At 49.4% G+C, this 16,650-nt stretch overlaps 1 protein-coding gene across 1 annotated transcript in view; it reads left to right on the forward strand.

Moving 5' to 3' along the window:
* MMD2 (monocyte to macrophage differentiation associated 2) overlaps positions 1-16,650 on the forward strand; it is a 47,767-nt gene that overhangs the window by 11,273 nt on the left and 19,844 nt on the right. Inside the window, exon 2 of the mRNA XM_041750912.1 lies at positions 16,569-16,650. Within this exon, the coding sequence (XP_041606846.1) occupies positions 16,569-16,650 (82 nt within the window). The remainder of the gene's footprint in view (positions 1-16,568) is intronic.

Raw genomic sequence — 16,650 nt, forward strand, 5'->3', positions numbered from 1 at the left:
TCTCGGGTGGAACCCGTGGTGCCATGGCACCAAGAGCAAGGCTTTGACAGATGGGTTAATGTGTCTTCCCGCTGACCTCAGCACTGGGACTGCCTGCACCCTCCCCTCCAATGCCGGCCATGGTGTCACCCATAGACCTCCATGGCATGTGGATGTGATCTTTTTTTTTTTTTTTCCTTTCTTAATGTGGTAAAGCTTATGTAACATTAAGTTTACCATTTTAGTCTCTTTTAAGTATCCAATTCAGGGGCATAAAGCACATTCACCTTGCTGTGCATCATCACTACCTCTCTGTTCCCATCAAATACCCCCTCCCCACAGCCCCTCCCCCAGGCCCTGGCACCATCGTCTACTTTCTGTCTCTGAGTCTGATGATGACTCTGGGGACCTCTTGTAGGTGGAGTCATACATGTTTGTCCCTTTGTGACTGGCTTATTTCATTTAGCATAATGTCTGCAAGGTTCATCCCTGTTTGGGTGTGTCAGAGTTTCCTTCCTCTTTAAGGCTGAGTCGTATTCCACTGTATGGGTTTACAGCTGTCTTTGGTTTTGAGGACCTGGGATAAGAGATGTGGAGAAGACCTTTCCTGGGGCCTGCCTGGGTTAGTTATAACGTGGATGTCTATCTAGGGTGATGGCTTGGGCTGTGCCAGTGACGAGCACTGGATCCCCTGTGACCAGGGTGCCTGGGGCTTCTGTAAGTCAGTTTGTGGGTATTCATGAGAGCAGGACCCTCCAAAGCCATTCCAGAGCATATTCCATGGATCAGTAATGTTGGTGTCACCTAGTGCTTGTTAGAAATGCAGGATCTCGGGCTCTGTCCCCGACGTATAGAAGCTCATAGTTTAAGGGAGGACTCAGTTTCCAATAACACCATGTGAATTAATGCAGAATTGAGATATTGACAAGCATTCAGGAAACCAGGGGTACAGTTTCTGCTCACGTGCCTGGGTGAAGGGGTCTTGAGGGTCAATCAGGTGCTCTCAGTTGTAAGTAACAGAAAGCCTCAGTTTGAGCTGGCTTCAACTCTTATCCCAGGTCCAGGTCCTTGAGAGAGAGGGAAGGAGAGATGGAGAGAGAGAGAGAGAAAGAAGGGGAAGGAGGAAGAGAGAGAGAGAAGGAGGATGAAGACAAGGAGAGGAAGAAGGAGGAGAAAGAAGGGAACACCAGAAGAAAGAAATGAGTTAGTGTCCAGAACTGAGAAGTTCAGGAGTGTCTGGGTTCAGGTACAGCTGGATCCAGGGTCTCTTTGTTTCTGGGCTCTGTTTCCTCTGGTGGCTGCATTCTCTGGACTGCTCACAGCCCTTGTAGACTAAGAATTTCTCTTTCCCGGAAGAATCACCACTGTCCTGGAATCGAGTCTCTGTGCCTTAGCCTGGATTGCATGCCCACCTTTGAACATATCACCGGGGTCAGGGGAAGGGCCTGCCAAGTCTAGGTCCTTTGGAGCTTGGAATTTGGAAGTCAGGCATGGCTTGGGTGGTGGTGGGGTGTGGCTCCACTTGAGCCCAGTGGAGTGAGAGGAGGAGGGTGTGGCCCAAAAGGAAAGAGTGCTGTTATGAGACGGGGTAGATGCTGGACGTGACAGGAGAAGCGAAGGACAGCTTGTGACTTTTAGCCCTTTGGGGTGAACAGGAGTTCTACAGGAGGCTGGGAGAGGGAAGAGCACTATGAGGGCTGCAGGAATGGGTTCCCACTATGAGGGAAGAGTCTGAGGCTGGGCTCAGATCCACTGGAGGGGAGGATGTCGGGTCTGGCCCTCAAGTGCCCGGGCATTTGCCCAGTAGCTGGCCCTTCCCCTGTGGGCTCTGGGGCACTACTGAGGCTTTTATAATGAGTGGCAAGGTTTTGGTTCCAGAAGGAACCAAAGAGGCCACTCCAGAGACTACAGCTGCAGGGAGCATGGAGACCCCAAGGGGCTCCCCAGCAGTGGGGGGGGGGGGTCTGCTTGTTGCATCTCCTGACAATGGGACAGTTCCTTGCCTACATGTCCCTTGACCCCAAAGCCTTCACTATGTGTGAATGTAGTACCAGGGCCGTCTCTTATGGGATGAAATTTAAGAAAAGAGACTCAACTTTAAAAGGGAAGGAAGTTCTGATACTTGCTGTAGCAAGCATGAACCCTGAGGACAGTATGCTAATAAACTGATAACACAAAAGGACAAATGTGTGAGTCTAGTTCCATGAGGTCCCCAGAGTTGTCAGACGCACAGAGACAGCAGATGGTGGTATGAGTTGGGGGGGTGCTGGGAGGAGGGGCTTGGGGTCAGCATGTAACAGGGACAGAGTCTCAGTGTGGGGGCATGGAACGTTCTGGAGCCGGCCAGTAGTGGTGGTGGCTGCATGACAGCATGAATGTGCTCAGTGCCCCTGAACTGGGCATTGAATAGTGGTTAAAACAGTAAAATTCTATGTTGAGAGTCTTTTACCACAATGAAAAAAATAATAAGAGAAATAAAACCTAGCTGAACACGGTGATGTATGCAAGTCATTGATTAAATGCGAGGGGAAAGAGGCGGAAGAAATGGGAACATTGGTGTTGATGCAATATTATTTCACATGGAGTCCATATTCTGATTTTGCCAGCTTGCCCCATCACTGTGCCAGCTACCAGAATCTGATTCAGGGTGCCCTGCATTGTCTCCTTAGCCTCCTCGAATCCAGAATTCACCAGAATCTGATTCAGGGTGCCCTGCATTGTCTCCTTAGCCTCCTCGAATCCAGAATTCATCTCCCGTCTTCCTCTGTCAGGCCTCCGATGGTCTCAGAGGTGTCCAGGCGAGTCACTCTGTGGGCTGCCCCAAGGTGGGGGTCCCCGGGCTCAGTTCAGGGTTTCCTGGTTAGATTGAGGCTCTGTGTTTTTGGTAGAAGTGATGCTGGTCCTTCTAGGTGCCTCATAACTGGTGGGAGATGTCCGTCTGTCTTTCAGGGTGCTATGGACTGGGATCGCCTTCTCACATGGATGTTCTCCAGGTTTTCTCTCTGTAAAATTATTGTTTGTTTTGGTCACTAGTACTATGTGGGGGGAGGGAGTATTTTGAGATTGTATGAATATTCCAGTCCTCACGTAGTGAAAACTTTCATTCATGAAAGTAGAAAGAATAATGAACCTCTGACACCCCATAGCCTGAACTTAACAATTACTAACATTTTGCCAAATTTGCTTCATCTCTGCAGAAGTATTTGAGGACAAATCCCAATGGTGTGACTTCAGTCCACATCTTTAACTGGTGAGGACAGTTTTTCCCTAACCACTGGACCCCTGTCCCACCTGTCAGTATTGACAATAACTCCCTGGTGGTATGGAGCACTTGAATTGTACTTTTTTTTTTAAAGATTTTATTTATTTATTCATGAGAGACACAGAAAGGGAGAGAGAGAGGCAGAGGGAGAAGCAGACTCCATGCAAGGAGCCCAACATGGGACTCGATCCCAGGTCTCCAGAATCGCACCCTTGCCTGAAGGTGGTGCTAAACCACTGAGCCTCCAGGGCTGCCCTGTACTTTTGTTTTTTAAAGAATTTATTTATTTATTCATGAGAGACACACACAGAGAAGCAGAGACATAGGAAGAGGAAAAAGCAGGCTCCCCACGAGAGAGGAGGACCCCGAGGTCACGACCTGAGCCAAAGGCAGACACTCAACCATTGAGTCACCTAGGTGCCCCTGAATTATACATTTTTATTTAGTTTTTTAAAAAAAGATTGTATTTATTTATTCATGAGAGATACAGGGAGAGAGAGAGAGGCAGAGACATAGGCAGAGGGAGCCCGATGTGGGACTTGATCCTGGGACTCCAGGATCACACCCTGAGTCAAAGACAGACTCAGACAGGCTCAACCGCTGAGCCACCTAGGTGTCCCCATTTTTATTTTTAGAGAAGGTGTATTTACTTGACTACATATGGCTCGTGCTGTGTCAGATAGCATAGCTATAGAGGCTAGATTAGGTTTAGAATCCATGTTCTCGGCAAGAAAGGCGAGAAACTTTATGTTGCATCTGTCCAAGGGGGCACAAGACATCTGACTGTCCCATTTCCGGTGATGCCCAGATTGCTCTTGGGATCCCCCGGCTCCTTTTGAATATCTGGTTGCTCAGCAGCCCCCCAAACTTCTCTGCACTTAGTGTACCAAAGTGGTGGGATCTTCATTATTATCCAAGACAGAGCCAAGATTCATTTCTTGCCAAGAAAGCCCTCCAGAGGAAGGAGTGGATGAGTCTGTTTGTAGTGTAGATGTTCTTAGGATATGTGGATGGTGTTTTGGGGTCCGTGAACCCCTGGGGTGGTACACCCACTCTGTGCACACACATGTGTGCATCTTGCCCCAGAAAGGTATAGATCTAGATCTCCCAGAAGGCAGCTACCTTGCTCAGGAATGGGTGCCCAAATCCTGACCGTAGGGGATGGGGTTGGTCTGAAATCCAGCTTCAGCCTATTCCAGGGCACTCTGCTTTGGAGTTTCCGTGGCCCTACCGTTGGCCATTGGTGGAGCTGGGCTGTGCCAGGGCATGGAGCACTGTGTTGGCAGGGATGGTCATTCAAGGCCTCTGCTATGTTGCATGGCCCAGGAGTGGCTACTCCTCACTCAGGGAATAGCATGAGCCTTGAGGATGCTATTTCCTGTGAAAGCATCCTGTGAAGGCTCCTGGATGCCCCAGCCTTCCAGCGGGAGGTGGAAGGATGAGGCATTGAGGCTGGCCCCTCATTGTGGTGCCAGAGGTGCTTTGCTGACTCCAGGTGAGGAAATCAAGGGCCAAGGGCTTCCGGGGGCAGGGGAGAAATTTGCTGATTTTCCTCACAAGTTCCCTCTGGCAGATTCCTGTTTGGGACATGCCTCTGAGAAGGCCTGTTATTTGGGAAGAGTGTTTTGCTGCCCCGAGGAGCGAGGGGGTGTGAACGAGCCTTGCAAACTGTGGAGTGCTGTACACACAAGCCTTCTGGTATCATAGCACCGTCCCCAGCTGGGACCGGAGGCATTCAGAAGCAACGTCCCTTGCTTGCCCCTGGGGTTTGTGGCTGGCATCTTCAGAGGCCAACTCTGCCCTTTTTTGGGTCTCCCCAGGAGCAGACCCAGAAAAAAGGATCCAAGGGCAAGCAGTGTGTTTGGGAGGTGATCCCAAGAGACATAAAGAGAGTAGGGAATGAGCACAGGGAAGGGTGCGCAGCCACCAAAGGGTTTATTAAGAAGCAAGCTGGTTCTGCTTGGGAGACGTTGTGGGGCATGTTTTGGCATTACCCCCCTGGGCACAGAGGCCTGGCACTTTCCTCAGCTCACCGTGGCATTGGCAGAGGCTGATTGCCATGAGCATTAACTCTCGGACACTTGGGTGGGGGGTGGGCTTGCATCACCCTCTTGTTGCTAGGACTGTGGAGGTGGCTCCCCAACCCGGCCCAGGATTTCTGGTTCAGAAGGTGTCTCACCTGCTGTCTTCCAGCAACTTCGGTGAGACAGGGGTGGTCCCTACTTTAGAGATGGGGACTCATTATCCCAGAATAGGGGAGGTTCCCCCCTGGAGCCACAGGGAGGTTGTGGGCTGGAGCCTGGGGGCTGCCCAGGTCTGTCCGGCCAGTACTACCAGGTAGTACAAACCTCCAGGGGGCGCTGTCCACATGAAATGCCTCAGGAAGACCTGGAGGGAGTTCCTGGGACCAGGCATAGGGTCCAGTCTCAGCCCCTCCCACCCCTTCCTGCTCCTGGCTCTCTCTCCCCTGGGATTTTGATCTTGAGAACATTGTGGGGTGGCGTAAGCCCAAAAACTGTTTCCCAAAGCCTGAGCCAAGATGCTGTCTGCACCCAGGAGGAGCCTGAATTCATGAATGGACACAAAGGAAGTGTCCTGGGGCCAAGCTGGAGAACGGGGAGGCTTTCAGGGCCCGGGGCCAGCTTGGCTGTGGGCGGTCCTTGCTGCTGTGGGACAGACAGACAGACCCTCTTTGTGTGGAAACCTGGACAAATCTCTTTAGTCCTCTGTCGTGGGATCCCAGGGCTGCCGCTGCCAGGCACAGCCCCGTCCGGAGAGGGGGGTTGGCCGCAATAGTTTTCCTGGGTCTGAGCTCATGTGGGAGAGGTGGACTGCTTCTCTCTGGGGGCTACAGCACTGCGCCCAGGCTGGGAGGAGAGGGAGAGACTGCAGAAGCTTGAGGCTGGGCCTCATCCCTCTAGCCTGAAAAGGAAGGGGCAGGAGGGGAGCCAAGCAGCTGGGATGTGCTGGGGGTATCCAGGTGGTGGGGACCCAGCAGGTCAGGCTGCTTAGGCCCTGCCTGAGGCAGATATGGTTGAGAAAGCATACTTTTCTCTTTTTTTTAAAAAGATTTTATTTTATTTATTTTTTAAAGATTTTTATTTTTTTGAGATAGAGCGCAAGCATGAGCCAGGTAAGGGGCAGAGGGAGAAGCAGGCTCTCTGTGGAGCAGGGAGCCTGATGCAGGTCTTGATCCCAGGACTCTGGGATCAAGACCTGAACTGAAGGCAGATGCTTAACTGACTGAGCCACCCAGGCACCCATGTTTTAACCATTCTTAAGTGTATACTTCAGGGGAATTGAGCACATCCACATGGTTGTGCAACCATCACCACCATCTGGCTCCAGAAACCTTCATCTTCCCAAACCGGGGTTCCCATTACACACCATTCCCTCCCCCTAACCTCCAGCACCACCACCTACTTTCTGACTCTGTGTTTTTGGTGACTCTAGGGATCTCATATATATAGAATCTTTCACACTTTGTCCTTTTTGTGTCTGGCTTATTTCATTTAGGGTAATGTCCTCAAAGATCATCCATGTTGTTTGTAGCAGGTGTCAGTATTTCTTCCTTTTTAAGGCTGAAGGATATCCCATTGTATGACTGGACCACATTCTGTTATCCATTCATCTGTGATGGACACTTGGGTTGCTTCCACCTTTTGGGTCCTGTGAATCATGCTGCTGTGGATGTGGCTGTGCAAACATCTCTTCAGTTCCCCGCTTTTGATTCTTCTCCTAGAAGTGGAGTGGTTCTATGTGTTTAATTTTGGGGGGACCTCCCCTATTGTGTTCCAGAGCGGCTGCACCATTTACATTCCTGCCAATTTCTCCACATCCTCGCCAACCCTTGCTTTCTGGGTTTTGGATAGTAGCCACCCTTATGAATGTGGAGTGGTGAGGCCTGATTTTGAAAGCAAACCTTCTTGCCTTACCTAAGCACATTATGGCACCTGTTCTGGAGGTGACATGGGAGGCAGAGAGGGATCCACCAGTACTGGGCATCTGCTGTGTGTGGGAAGTTCACATGGTACGTCTCCTCCTCTGTGAGATAGGTGCCATCATCCTCTGAGACCACAGGCCTCATGGTCAGACAGTTCTGGGTCTCAGTTTCCTCAGCTGAAATGGGGCTTATAATAGGACCTATCTTATTGTTTGTGAGGATTCATAGTAACAGAATTATTAATGTGGTTCACATGCTGACAAGTGCTGAGTGCTGTGCTTGGATGAACCCGTTTCATCCTTTTATAATGCTCTGAGGTGGGTGCTGAGGTTCTCCCCATTGCTCAGATGAGAAAACTGAGGCCCAGGGAGCTTTAGCAGCTTGCACATGGGCTTGTGGCTAGAATGGTTGGTGCCAGGGTTGAAATCTGAATAGTCTGACTCCCTGAGCTGCTTATTTTAATTGTAAACTCTAGTGTATGCTCAGAGGTGGTAGGAGGAGGGTATAAACCAAATCAGAGGCATAGGGAGAAGAGGAGATCCCCAGGCCTGAGCAGGGCAGCAGATGAACAACACCTTACAGTGTAGAGCACTTTTACCTGGGTGCTGGGAGTTCCAGGCTGAGCCTCCGAGCAGCCCTGCAGCAGGTGGGTAGTTCCTCTGAGCAGTTCCACACAGGATGGCCTTGTGACTGCGTTTGGGATGGGCGAGCAGGCTGGGCTCTGACGGAGGAACTCTCTCCTAGTTTTGGAGTCACGGGATCATAATAACTCCTGCATTTGGAGTGTTCACCAGGTCCAATCAGAACTGCTTCCAAAGGCTGTCCTCTTTCCACTGTTCCCCACTGCTCGTCCAAACCCTGGAAACCCAAGCATTTACCACTTTAAGAAAGGTCTGGGACAGGCACCTCCTAGGATTCCAGTGCTGTATTAGCCAGGACACTGAGCCTCAGCAAAGCATAATTTACTTGAAGGAAACACTTGAAAGTGTTTTGGTGTTCACCTTGGAAGGAGGAAAGGAAAACAGATTTTCTACCACCCATCATTCTGTCCATTCAGACAACTATGTATCTACTTCTACTTATTTTTCTACCAAGCTACGTGCCTATCTTTCCTACTCACATACTCATCCACCCACCCCTCCATCCATCTCCCCACCCATGCCTTCATCCATCCGTCCCTCCCTCCTTCCCTCCATCTGTCGATCCCATTCTTCCCCCAGCCATCCCCTCAGTCATTCCCCCATTGTCCCCCATCTATCCATCCCGCATCCATCCCCTCATCCATCCATCCCCTCATCCATCCATCCATCCATCCATCCCTCCATCCCATTCATCCCCCAGCCGTCCCCTTAGCCATCTTCCCAGTCATCCACCCCCCATCCATCCCTCCATTCATCCATCCTCCCATCCATTCATTCTCCCCATCCATCCATCCCCAGCCATCCATCCTCCAAGCCACCCATCCCCCCAGCCATCCCCTCAGCCATCCCGCATCCATCCATCCATCCATCCATCCATCCATCCCCCATCCATCTATCTTGTTTGACCATCCATCCATCCATCCATCCATCCATCCATCCTCCAGTCTCCCCATTTATTCATCCATCCATCCCCTCCCATCCATTCCCCATCTTCCTGTCCCCTGATTCAACCGTCCATTCGTCCTTCCAGACAAATATCTAGGTATCTAGTTACTTGTCTGTTAAGCTATTTGCCTATCTCTCTGGTCTACTTACCTACCTACTTTCCATCCAGCTAGTTCCACAGCTGGGCATAAGGGCAAAATTTTGCAGCTGCCAAGAAAGCTGTCAGCCCTACAATAGTAGGTGACATGGAAAGACAACCTAACTCCAGATGTTGTCCTCCTGTGACTTCCTTTATTCTGGGCTGCCATGGACTGAATGAAGGGGTCAGGTTCCTGGGCAATGAGGTGGGAGTGGTTCCAGAGCAGGGAGATGCCACAATGTTGGGATCCCAAGACTGGGATCTCCTCCTGACTCAGCTCTCACTCCAGCCTCGTGGGATTCCCCCCTGGCCTCTGCGATCTCCTCTGCCTTCCCACTCTTGCTTTCCTGCTGCCCTTTGGTTTCCAGAAGTTCCCACTGCTGTCTTGAGTATGACCATTGTGTCTGTGACATCATCCAACAGAGGATTGGCCTCTCGTTTTTGAAATCTTTACATCATAAAAGCATTGGTATAATGATCCTAAGAGAATTCTCCCCCTGCCCCCGAGCTTTTTATTTGGAAAAATTTCAAATGTGTATCAAAAAGTTGCAAGAAAAGTTCCATGAAAGTCTGAGTGCCATTCACTTAGAGTCACCGGATATTAACCTTTTGCAATGTTGGCTTTATCACTTCCTCTTCTCTCTGAAACTTTTAGGGTGAATTGCAGACATCCAGACACTTCATCCTCAAACATGTCAGCACATATCTCCTAAGGAAGGACAATCTCCCCCATAACCGGGACACACTTATCTCTCCCAGAAATCCAGCATACTGTGATCTGATGGGCATTCCATCTTTGTCTTCCCTCAAAACCCTTAAACGAGTTCTTAAGAGAAAAAGTATCATCAAGGGTAAATCCAACGCCCTCCCCACAAATAATGTATTTCAGTTTTGTGCATTTACATGTCTTCTTCCATCCATACATGTTTCAGCCTTCTTATAATTATAATGAGTTATATATTCTCTTCTTCCCACTTGATAGATATTTGGCAAACATTTTCTGTGTCATTATGCACTTATAAAACTTACTTTTAGTTACACAAATAAAACTTGAATATAATCTCATAGAAATTCAAACAATACAGGTCAATTGAAAATCTCCTTTATGGGCAGCCTGGGCGGCTCAGCGGTTGAGCAGCTGCCTTTGGCGTGATCTTGGGTTTGGAGAATCAAGTCCTGCATCCAGCTCCCTGTGAGGAGCTTGCTTCTCCCTCTGCCTATATCTCTGCCTCTCTTTCTGTCTCTCTTGAATAAATAAAATAAAATCTTTTTTTAAAAAAGAAAATCTCCTTTAATCCCCCACCCGATCCTATAAGTTAAAAAAAAAATAAAGGGCAGCCAAAGTCTTCTGTGACCAGAGACCCCAATTCCATCCATCTCTCCTCTTTTTTTCCAGTCATCTCTTTATGCGTTTACCACTAACCTGTTGTTAGACATTCAGATTAATTCCTGTTGCTAGTATTTGTCCAGTTCTGTGTTACTCACCGTGTAGCAGCTTGGGCTTTTCATTCATAATCTTGGCTGCCTGTTGCAGTCACCCAGCAGCTTTAATATGATGCCTGGGTCCCAGCCCCCGAGACACGTTCTAGGTTATTTGATCTGGGATATAGTTGGGGCATTGGCATATTTAAAATCTTCCCAGGTGATTTTTTTCGTAGCATTAAAAAAAATTAAGGCAAAATTTACCAAGAATTGGATGTTTAGCTGATTGAAGCCCTCAGACACCCCCAAAATTTGCCATTTAAAGTGAGCTCACATTAAAAATGAGCAATTCAGTGGCATAGTGTAATCCACGATGTTGTGCAATCACCCTCTCTGTCTGGTTCCAAACATTTCCATCCCCCCAAAAGGAGACCCTATACCCATTAAGAGGTTGTTCTTTCCACCTTTGGGCAACCACTAATCTATTCTCTATCATTATGTGGGATTTGCCTATGCTGGATATTTTGTATAAATGGGACCCTATAATATGTGATCTTTGTGTCTGGTTTGTTTTATCCATGTGACAGCATCCTGTGCTTGAAGTTTATATGTGTAGCAGGTATCAGAATGTCATTCCTTTTTATGGCTGAGTACTATCCTATCATATAGATGGATCACGTTTTGATCTACTGTCCGTGTGCAGCCAAGGTTGAGAACCATTGGCCTAACCTCGTATGGCCTCACCTTCAAGTTGGAATAATAATATCTCCTTTGCAAGGATGTTGTGGACTTTAATGGGAAGTATCTGGATGGATCAACCACCAGTAAGAAAATGGTGCCTGGGCTCTTTGGGGGCTCTCCAGGGAGAGGTGAAAAGAGTGCCCATTCTTTGAGTACCAGTGCATGTCAGGCACTCCTGTGTGGCCTCTTGAGCCATATTTTTTCTACGATTTATTTATTTACTTTAGAGAGAGAGCGTGAGAGAGCATGAACAGGGGAGGGGCAGGAGAGGAAGAGAGAAAGAAAAGCAGACACCCTGCTAAGCACAGAGCCTGACACAGGGCTCAATCCCATGACCCATGAGATCATGACCTGAGCCCAAATCAGGAGTCAGATGCTTAACTGACTGAGCCATCCAGGTGCTCTGCTCTTGAGCCATCTCATCTCATGGTACCTATCGGGTTGGCAATAGTATCTCCTTTTACATACAAAGAAGCTGCAGCCCGGAAACAGGAAGTAATTTCCCCTAGATCTCCCAGCACCTAAGTGACTCTGCAGAGATTTTCCACACAGCTGTGCCCAACTTCAAAGCCCCTGCTCATCCTGTTCAGGATGGAAATTCAGCCTCTGTCCTTGCCTCCCTGCTGGCTCCAAGTCTGGACCCTGACTCTGTCTGGGAGCTCTCCATGTGAGGTTGTCCTCCCCACCCCCCACAAATGCCACGGCCCGAGGTCATCTAAGCAGTAGGACTGGCCACAGAATAGAAATTTTGTTCTCCAGAGAGGAGGCAGAAAGGCCCACTTTCCTCCTTTAGTTTAGTGACATCCTGCTGGAAATATCAACTCTTTTAAGAGAAGCTTCCCACAATCTCGAAGGCTGCTCCTTGACTGTCAGCTCTGTTCAAGAACATTCTAAATTTTATCTCTATGTTTCATCTGTTACAAATGACTCCCTTCTCCCTCTACTGGGGAATGGATAAACAAGCCATTGTACATCCAGACAATGGAAGAGCGCTCAGCAGTAAAAAGGAAGGAGCCATCAGAGCACAGTGACAACACAGATGGACCTCACATGCATGATGCCGAGTGAAAAAAAGCCAAACTCAGAAGGCGATGCAGAAAAAAAAAGAGGATGGAAGAGTTGAGGCTATAATCGCCAAGAACAGTAATGAGTGATTTAGGAAGGCCCATTTTCTCCTTGTATAAAACAAGTTTGTCTTTTTTTTTTTTAAGATTTTATTTATTCATGAGAGAGACAGAGAGAGAGAGAGGCAGAGACATAGGCAGAAGGAGAAGGCTACCTGTGAGGCACTCGATGCGAGACTCAATCCCAGGACCCTGGGATCACAACCTGAGCTGAAGGCAGATGCTCAGCTACCAAGCCACCCAGGCGTCCCTAAAACAAGTTTGTCTTAGATGCACTTTAAGTAGACCTAAGGCAATCCCTGCTTGGCATTCAGATCAGTTTCTTTCCACCTGAGAATGCACTTTGACTTCATCGTATACGTTCTTTTTAGACAAAAAACAAAAACACTGAAGGCCACCCATGCGACTCCATTTACACGACATTCTGGAAAGGCAAAGCTGTAGGGGCAGAGAACTGAGCAGCTGTTATGCACCTGGGGATGGGTATTGGGTACCCGGGGCATGGGGGCATTTGGGATGGATGAAGGATCTGTTCTTTATCTTCATTGTTGGGGGTGGTTACACGGCAGTCTACATTTGCCCAAACTCATAAAACTGGATAGAAAAAAAAAAAAATTATACTGTATGTAAATACAAGGAAAGTGAAAACCTAAATAAAACAATTCATTGTCCTCTTAAAAAATGTCTGCCTAGAGGCTATGAAGAAAGAAAGTAGGCCACAAGGAGGTAAAGAAAAAGTTCTTAGTTCTGGAGGGTTGTGGGAACTCTGTTTCTTGGGTGTTTGCCCCCGGTCCTGGGGCCTCGTCTCCTGGCTTTTTTTTTCTGCCCGCCTTTCTGCTGTTCAGTGGCTGCAGCACGGGGCGAGACAAGGAGGGTTTTGTGGAACCCAGAAACAAAGAACTGCCCATCGAAGGTTGCCATGGCAATGCAACATCACCCTTGGACCCGTGAGGCTGGCATCATGGGTGGCTTATTGCTATTTGTTAAGGGAGCAGAAGAGAGGGTGGCTGGGCTGCGCCTGGTGGCAGGTGGACAAAAACTCCCTCAGCGCCGGACTCAGTTTCCCATTTTGGACAAAGGCATCAGCTGTGTCCTTGCATGGTTGGCCTCTGCCCCACCCCATTGGCACAGCCCCCTTTGGGGCTTTTGGGCAGGAGCTATCAAAATTAACACTGTGCATAACTTTGTTAGTGTCTTCAGGGCTCTAGTCACACACGACCATGAACTTTGTGACTTAAAACAACAAACATTTGGGGATGCCTGGGTGGCTCAGTGGTTGAGCATTTGGCTTCAGCTCAAGTCGTGATCCCTGAGCTCAGGGATCGAGTCCCACATCAGGCTCCCCAGAGGGAGCCTGCTTCTCCCTCTGCCTATGTCTCTGCCTCTCTCTCTGTATCTCTTGTGAATAAATAAATAAAATCTTAAAAAAACCCTTAAAAACCAAACCCTCCCCAAACATTTAGCCTCCCAGTTCTGGAAGCCAAAAGTCCAATGCTGAGGTGTCTGCAGGGTTGGTTTCCTTCCGGAGGCTCTAAAGAAGCTTCTGTGTCTGTCTCCCAGCCTCTGGGGGTTTTGGCATCAGGGGCTTCAACTCTGTGTCTCTCCTTATCCCATAAGCACCCTCATCGTCGTAGCGGGTTAGGGCCTCACCCTCCTCTTAACTGATGACATCTGCAGATGTTCTGTTTCCAGATGAGGCCACTTTCTGAGTACTGGGGGCTAGGACACCAACATAAGCATTTAGGGAAGACACAACTCAGCCCAGAGCACTGCTTCTGTTGTTGTATTGTTATTTATTAAGCCACTCTTGGCCACAGACAGCTTCTTCCTGGAGAAGGTGAGCTGTTGGGCTGGTTGTCTTGGGAGGAGGTAGAGGAGGCTGTGCTTCTGTGGGGTCCTCAGCTCCAGGGCTGGGTCCTCCCTTTTCTCTGTGACCCAAAGCCCGGCGTTGAGCCCGCCCCTCCACAGGTGTCAAACTCTGCAGAGATTGGAGCACTGAGGTCCAGCCTGCTCTGCTCAGACACCCAGCCCTGGGACTTGCTGCCCAAGGGTCTTAGTTCTCTCATCTGTGTAATGGGCTCAGCATGACCCTGCCCTGGTCACAGGTGGAGTGACTGCTACATGCAGGCAGAGAGTGGCTGCCAGCAGGTGCCAGCAGACTTGTCTAGGTGCCAAGGGGCCAGTGTAGGAAAACCAGACCCTGGGAGAGCCAGGGCAGGTGGCAGTGTCAGCGCCTGGCAGACAGCCCCATCCTCTGGCCTTGATGACTGCCCTGCACACACTGGGCGGCTTGCCCAATGCTTTGTACACTCCCTTCTGCTGGTCCCTAGGCCAGAAGCACCCTTTCACCTCTCTTTTCACCTTGTACACTCATTTGTCCCTTGACAATCTGTTTGCTGGTGCCCACTGTGGAGTCAGGTGCTATGCCAGGCACCCAGGCATCTTGGTGTACCTGTGTGCCCTGGGAAGCCTGTCCCCTCTTGGAAGCCTTCACGCTATGCTGTGTCTCTTCTCTCAACTCCAGCACATAGTAGATGTTTTCAAAGGTTTCCCAAAGGGATGAGGAGTACTAATCACATGGCATTGGGATTTCTGCTTGCATCTAATGCCTTCTGGACTATGAGCTCCTCGAGGGCAAGGCCAGGTCATCCCAACCCATTGACCCTGGTTCTCAGTGTAACACTGGTATATAGAAAGTACTTAACAAATGCTCTATGAACTCTATAGTGTGGATCCAGCATAGAGAAAGTGCTGACAAATCCTCAGTGAAGTACACTTAACATGGGTCCAGCATATAGAGGTGCTCCATGAATGTTTTGTGACCTTTATTGGCACAGATCCAGCACACAGAAGGTACTCAGTGAATCCTCTGTGATCTATACTGGTGTGGTACTGCTGGGTAAATTCTCTGTGAACAGTCCAGGAGCAACTGGATGACACCAGCATCCAGAAGCTCAGCGTATACTCAGTGGTCTGCACGTGGCATGGACCCAGCATATGGAAGGTGCTTTAGTAGATACTCTGCTCTGGGACCTGTACTGCATTGAGCCCTTTATTCTGAGCCATGTGCCTATCCCTTATTTTTATGGGCCTTCATAGTACTAATTGGGGTCTTGGAGGGAACGTTTTTGATGTTTCCATGGAGTTTAACCCCATCTGGTGGATGATGGTCAGCAGGGTCCAAGGTGAACAGGTGAGCTTCCCATTGGGCCAAGGAGAGGACCCCTGCCAAGCTGGCCCTGCTTGCTGGCCAGGTGCTTGCAGACCTCACCCCCAGCTCTCTGACTCCCCTTCCCCACCCTGTCAGGCCTGCCTTCCCAGCCTGACTTGAAAACCACTGTCCAGAGTCACACCAGCCAGGCGCAGACTGAGTGCCATACCACCTGGGGGTGTTGCTTCATCGTTGCTTCAAACGATGGTTTCCCCTCGGTAAAATGAGTGGGGCAATAGATCTGTGTGCTTTCGGAGCTCCAGTGTGGATCAAAGGAGAGACTGGAGGAAATGAACGAGGCGTGGACTCCAGAACACTAGGAATGCATATTGCTTAAGATAAAGTCAACTGGCATTTCCACATGTGGATCTACGCCCAGCAGAAATGAGTGCAGATGGTCACCAGAGATGTGCACACGAGTGCTTACAGAGTTCTCCATGATGGCCCCAGACTGGAATATCCACCTCCAGTAGATACATAAATTGTGGATGGAATTCTGTACAGCGATGAAAACAGTCAATCATTATATCCAACAACATGAATGAATTGCGCAAAAGTCACGTGGAACCAAAGAAGCCAGACAAAAGAGGGTTTGTGCTGTGTGATCCCATTGATGGGAAGTTCAAGAATAGGCCAAACTAATCTGATGACAATGTCAGAGGGTGGTTTCCCTGAGAGAAAAGTCCCTGGGAGGGGGTATAAGGGCACTTTCTGGGGGGCGGGAAATGAGCTCAGGCTCCTTGTGGGTGGTGGTTATGGGGCTGGGTGCACAAGGAAGAGTTGGTCAGGCTGTACCCTTGGGGAGTTGTACTGTGCGTCAGTTGGACGGAAGGAAAATGAGAAGCAGAAAATGGAGAGAATGCTGTATTTAGCAAAGTTTTGTAACAAATACCACATTGGGGATTAGGCACAAAATAAATATTGGCTAGTCCAAAAACAGTGTAATAGAAAGGGGGGAGGGAAGATGGGGAGAGAAAAGGGAAGGAGGGAGAGGAGGAGTAGGGGAAGGAGAAGAGAGAGGGGGAGAGGGGGACGAGTCCTTCCCCCCAGCACCCCCTCAACCCGGGAGGGACCTGATCTTTAGGTCTCCTGAGAATCTTGTGACCAGAGCTGCTCCAGGCTTCCTGGGCCAACCTCCAGGAATTATACCTCTCATTCCAGGTTCATGAACCACCGAGTCCCCGCCCACAAGAGGTACCAGCCCACCGAGTATGAACATGCAGCCAACTGTGCCACCCATGCT

Source organism: Vulpes lagopus, chromosome 3, assembly GCF_018345385.1.
Source record: "Vulpes lagopus strain Blue_001 chromosome 3, ASM1834538v1, whole genome shotgun sequence".
NCBI classification, from domain to species: domain Eukaryota; kingdom Metazoa; phylum Chordata; class Mammalia; order Carnivora; family Canidae; genus Vulpes; species Vulpes lagopus.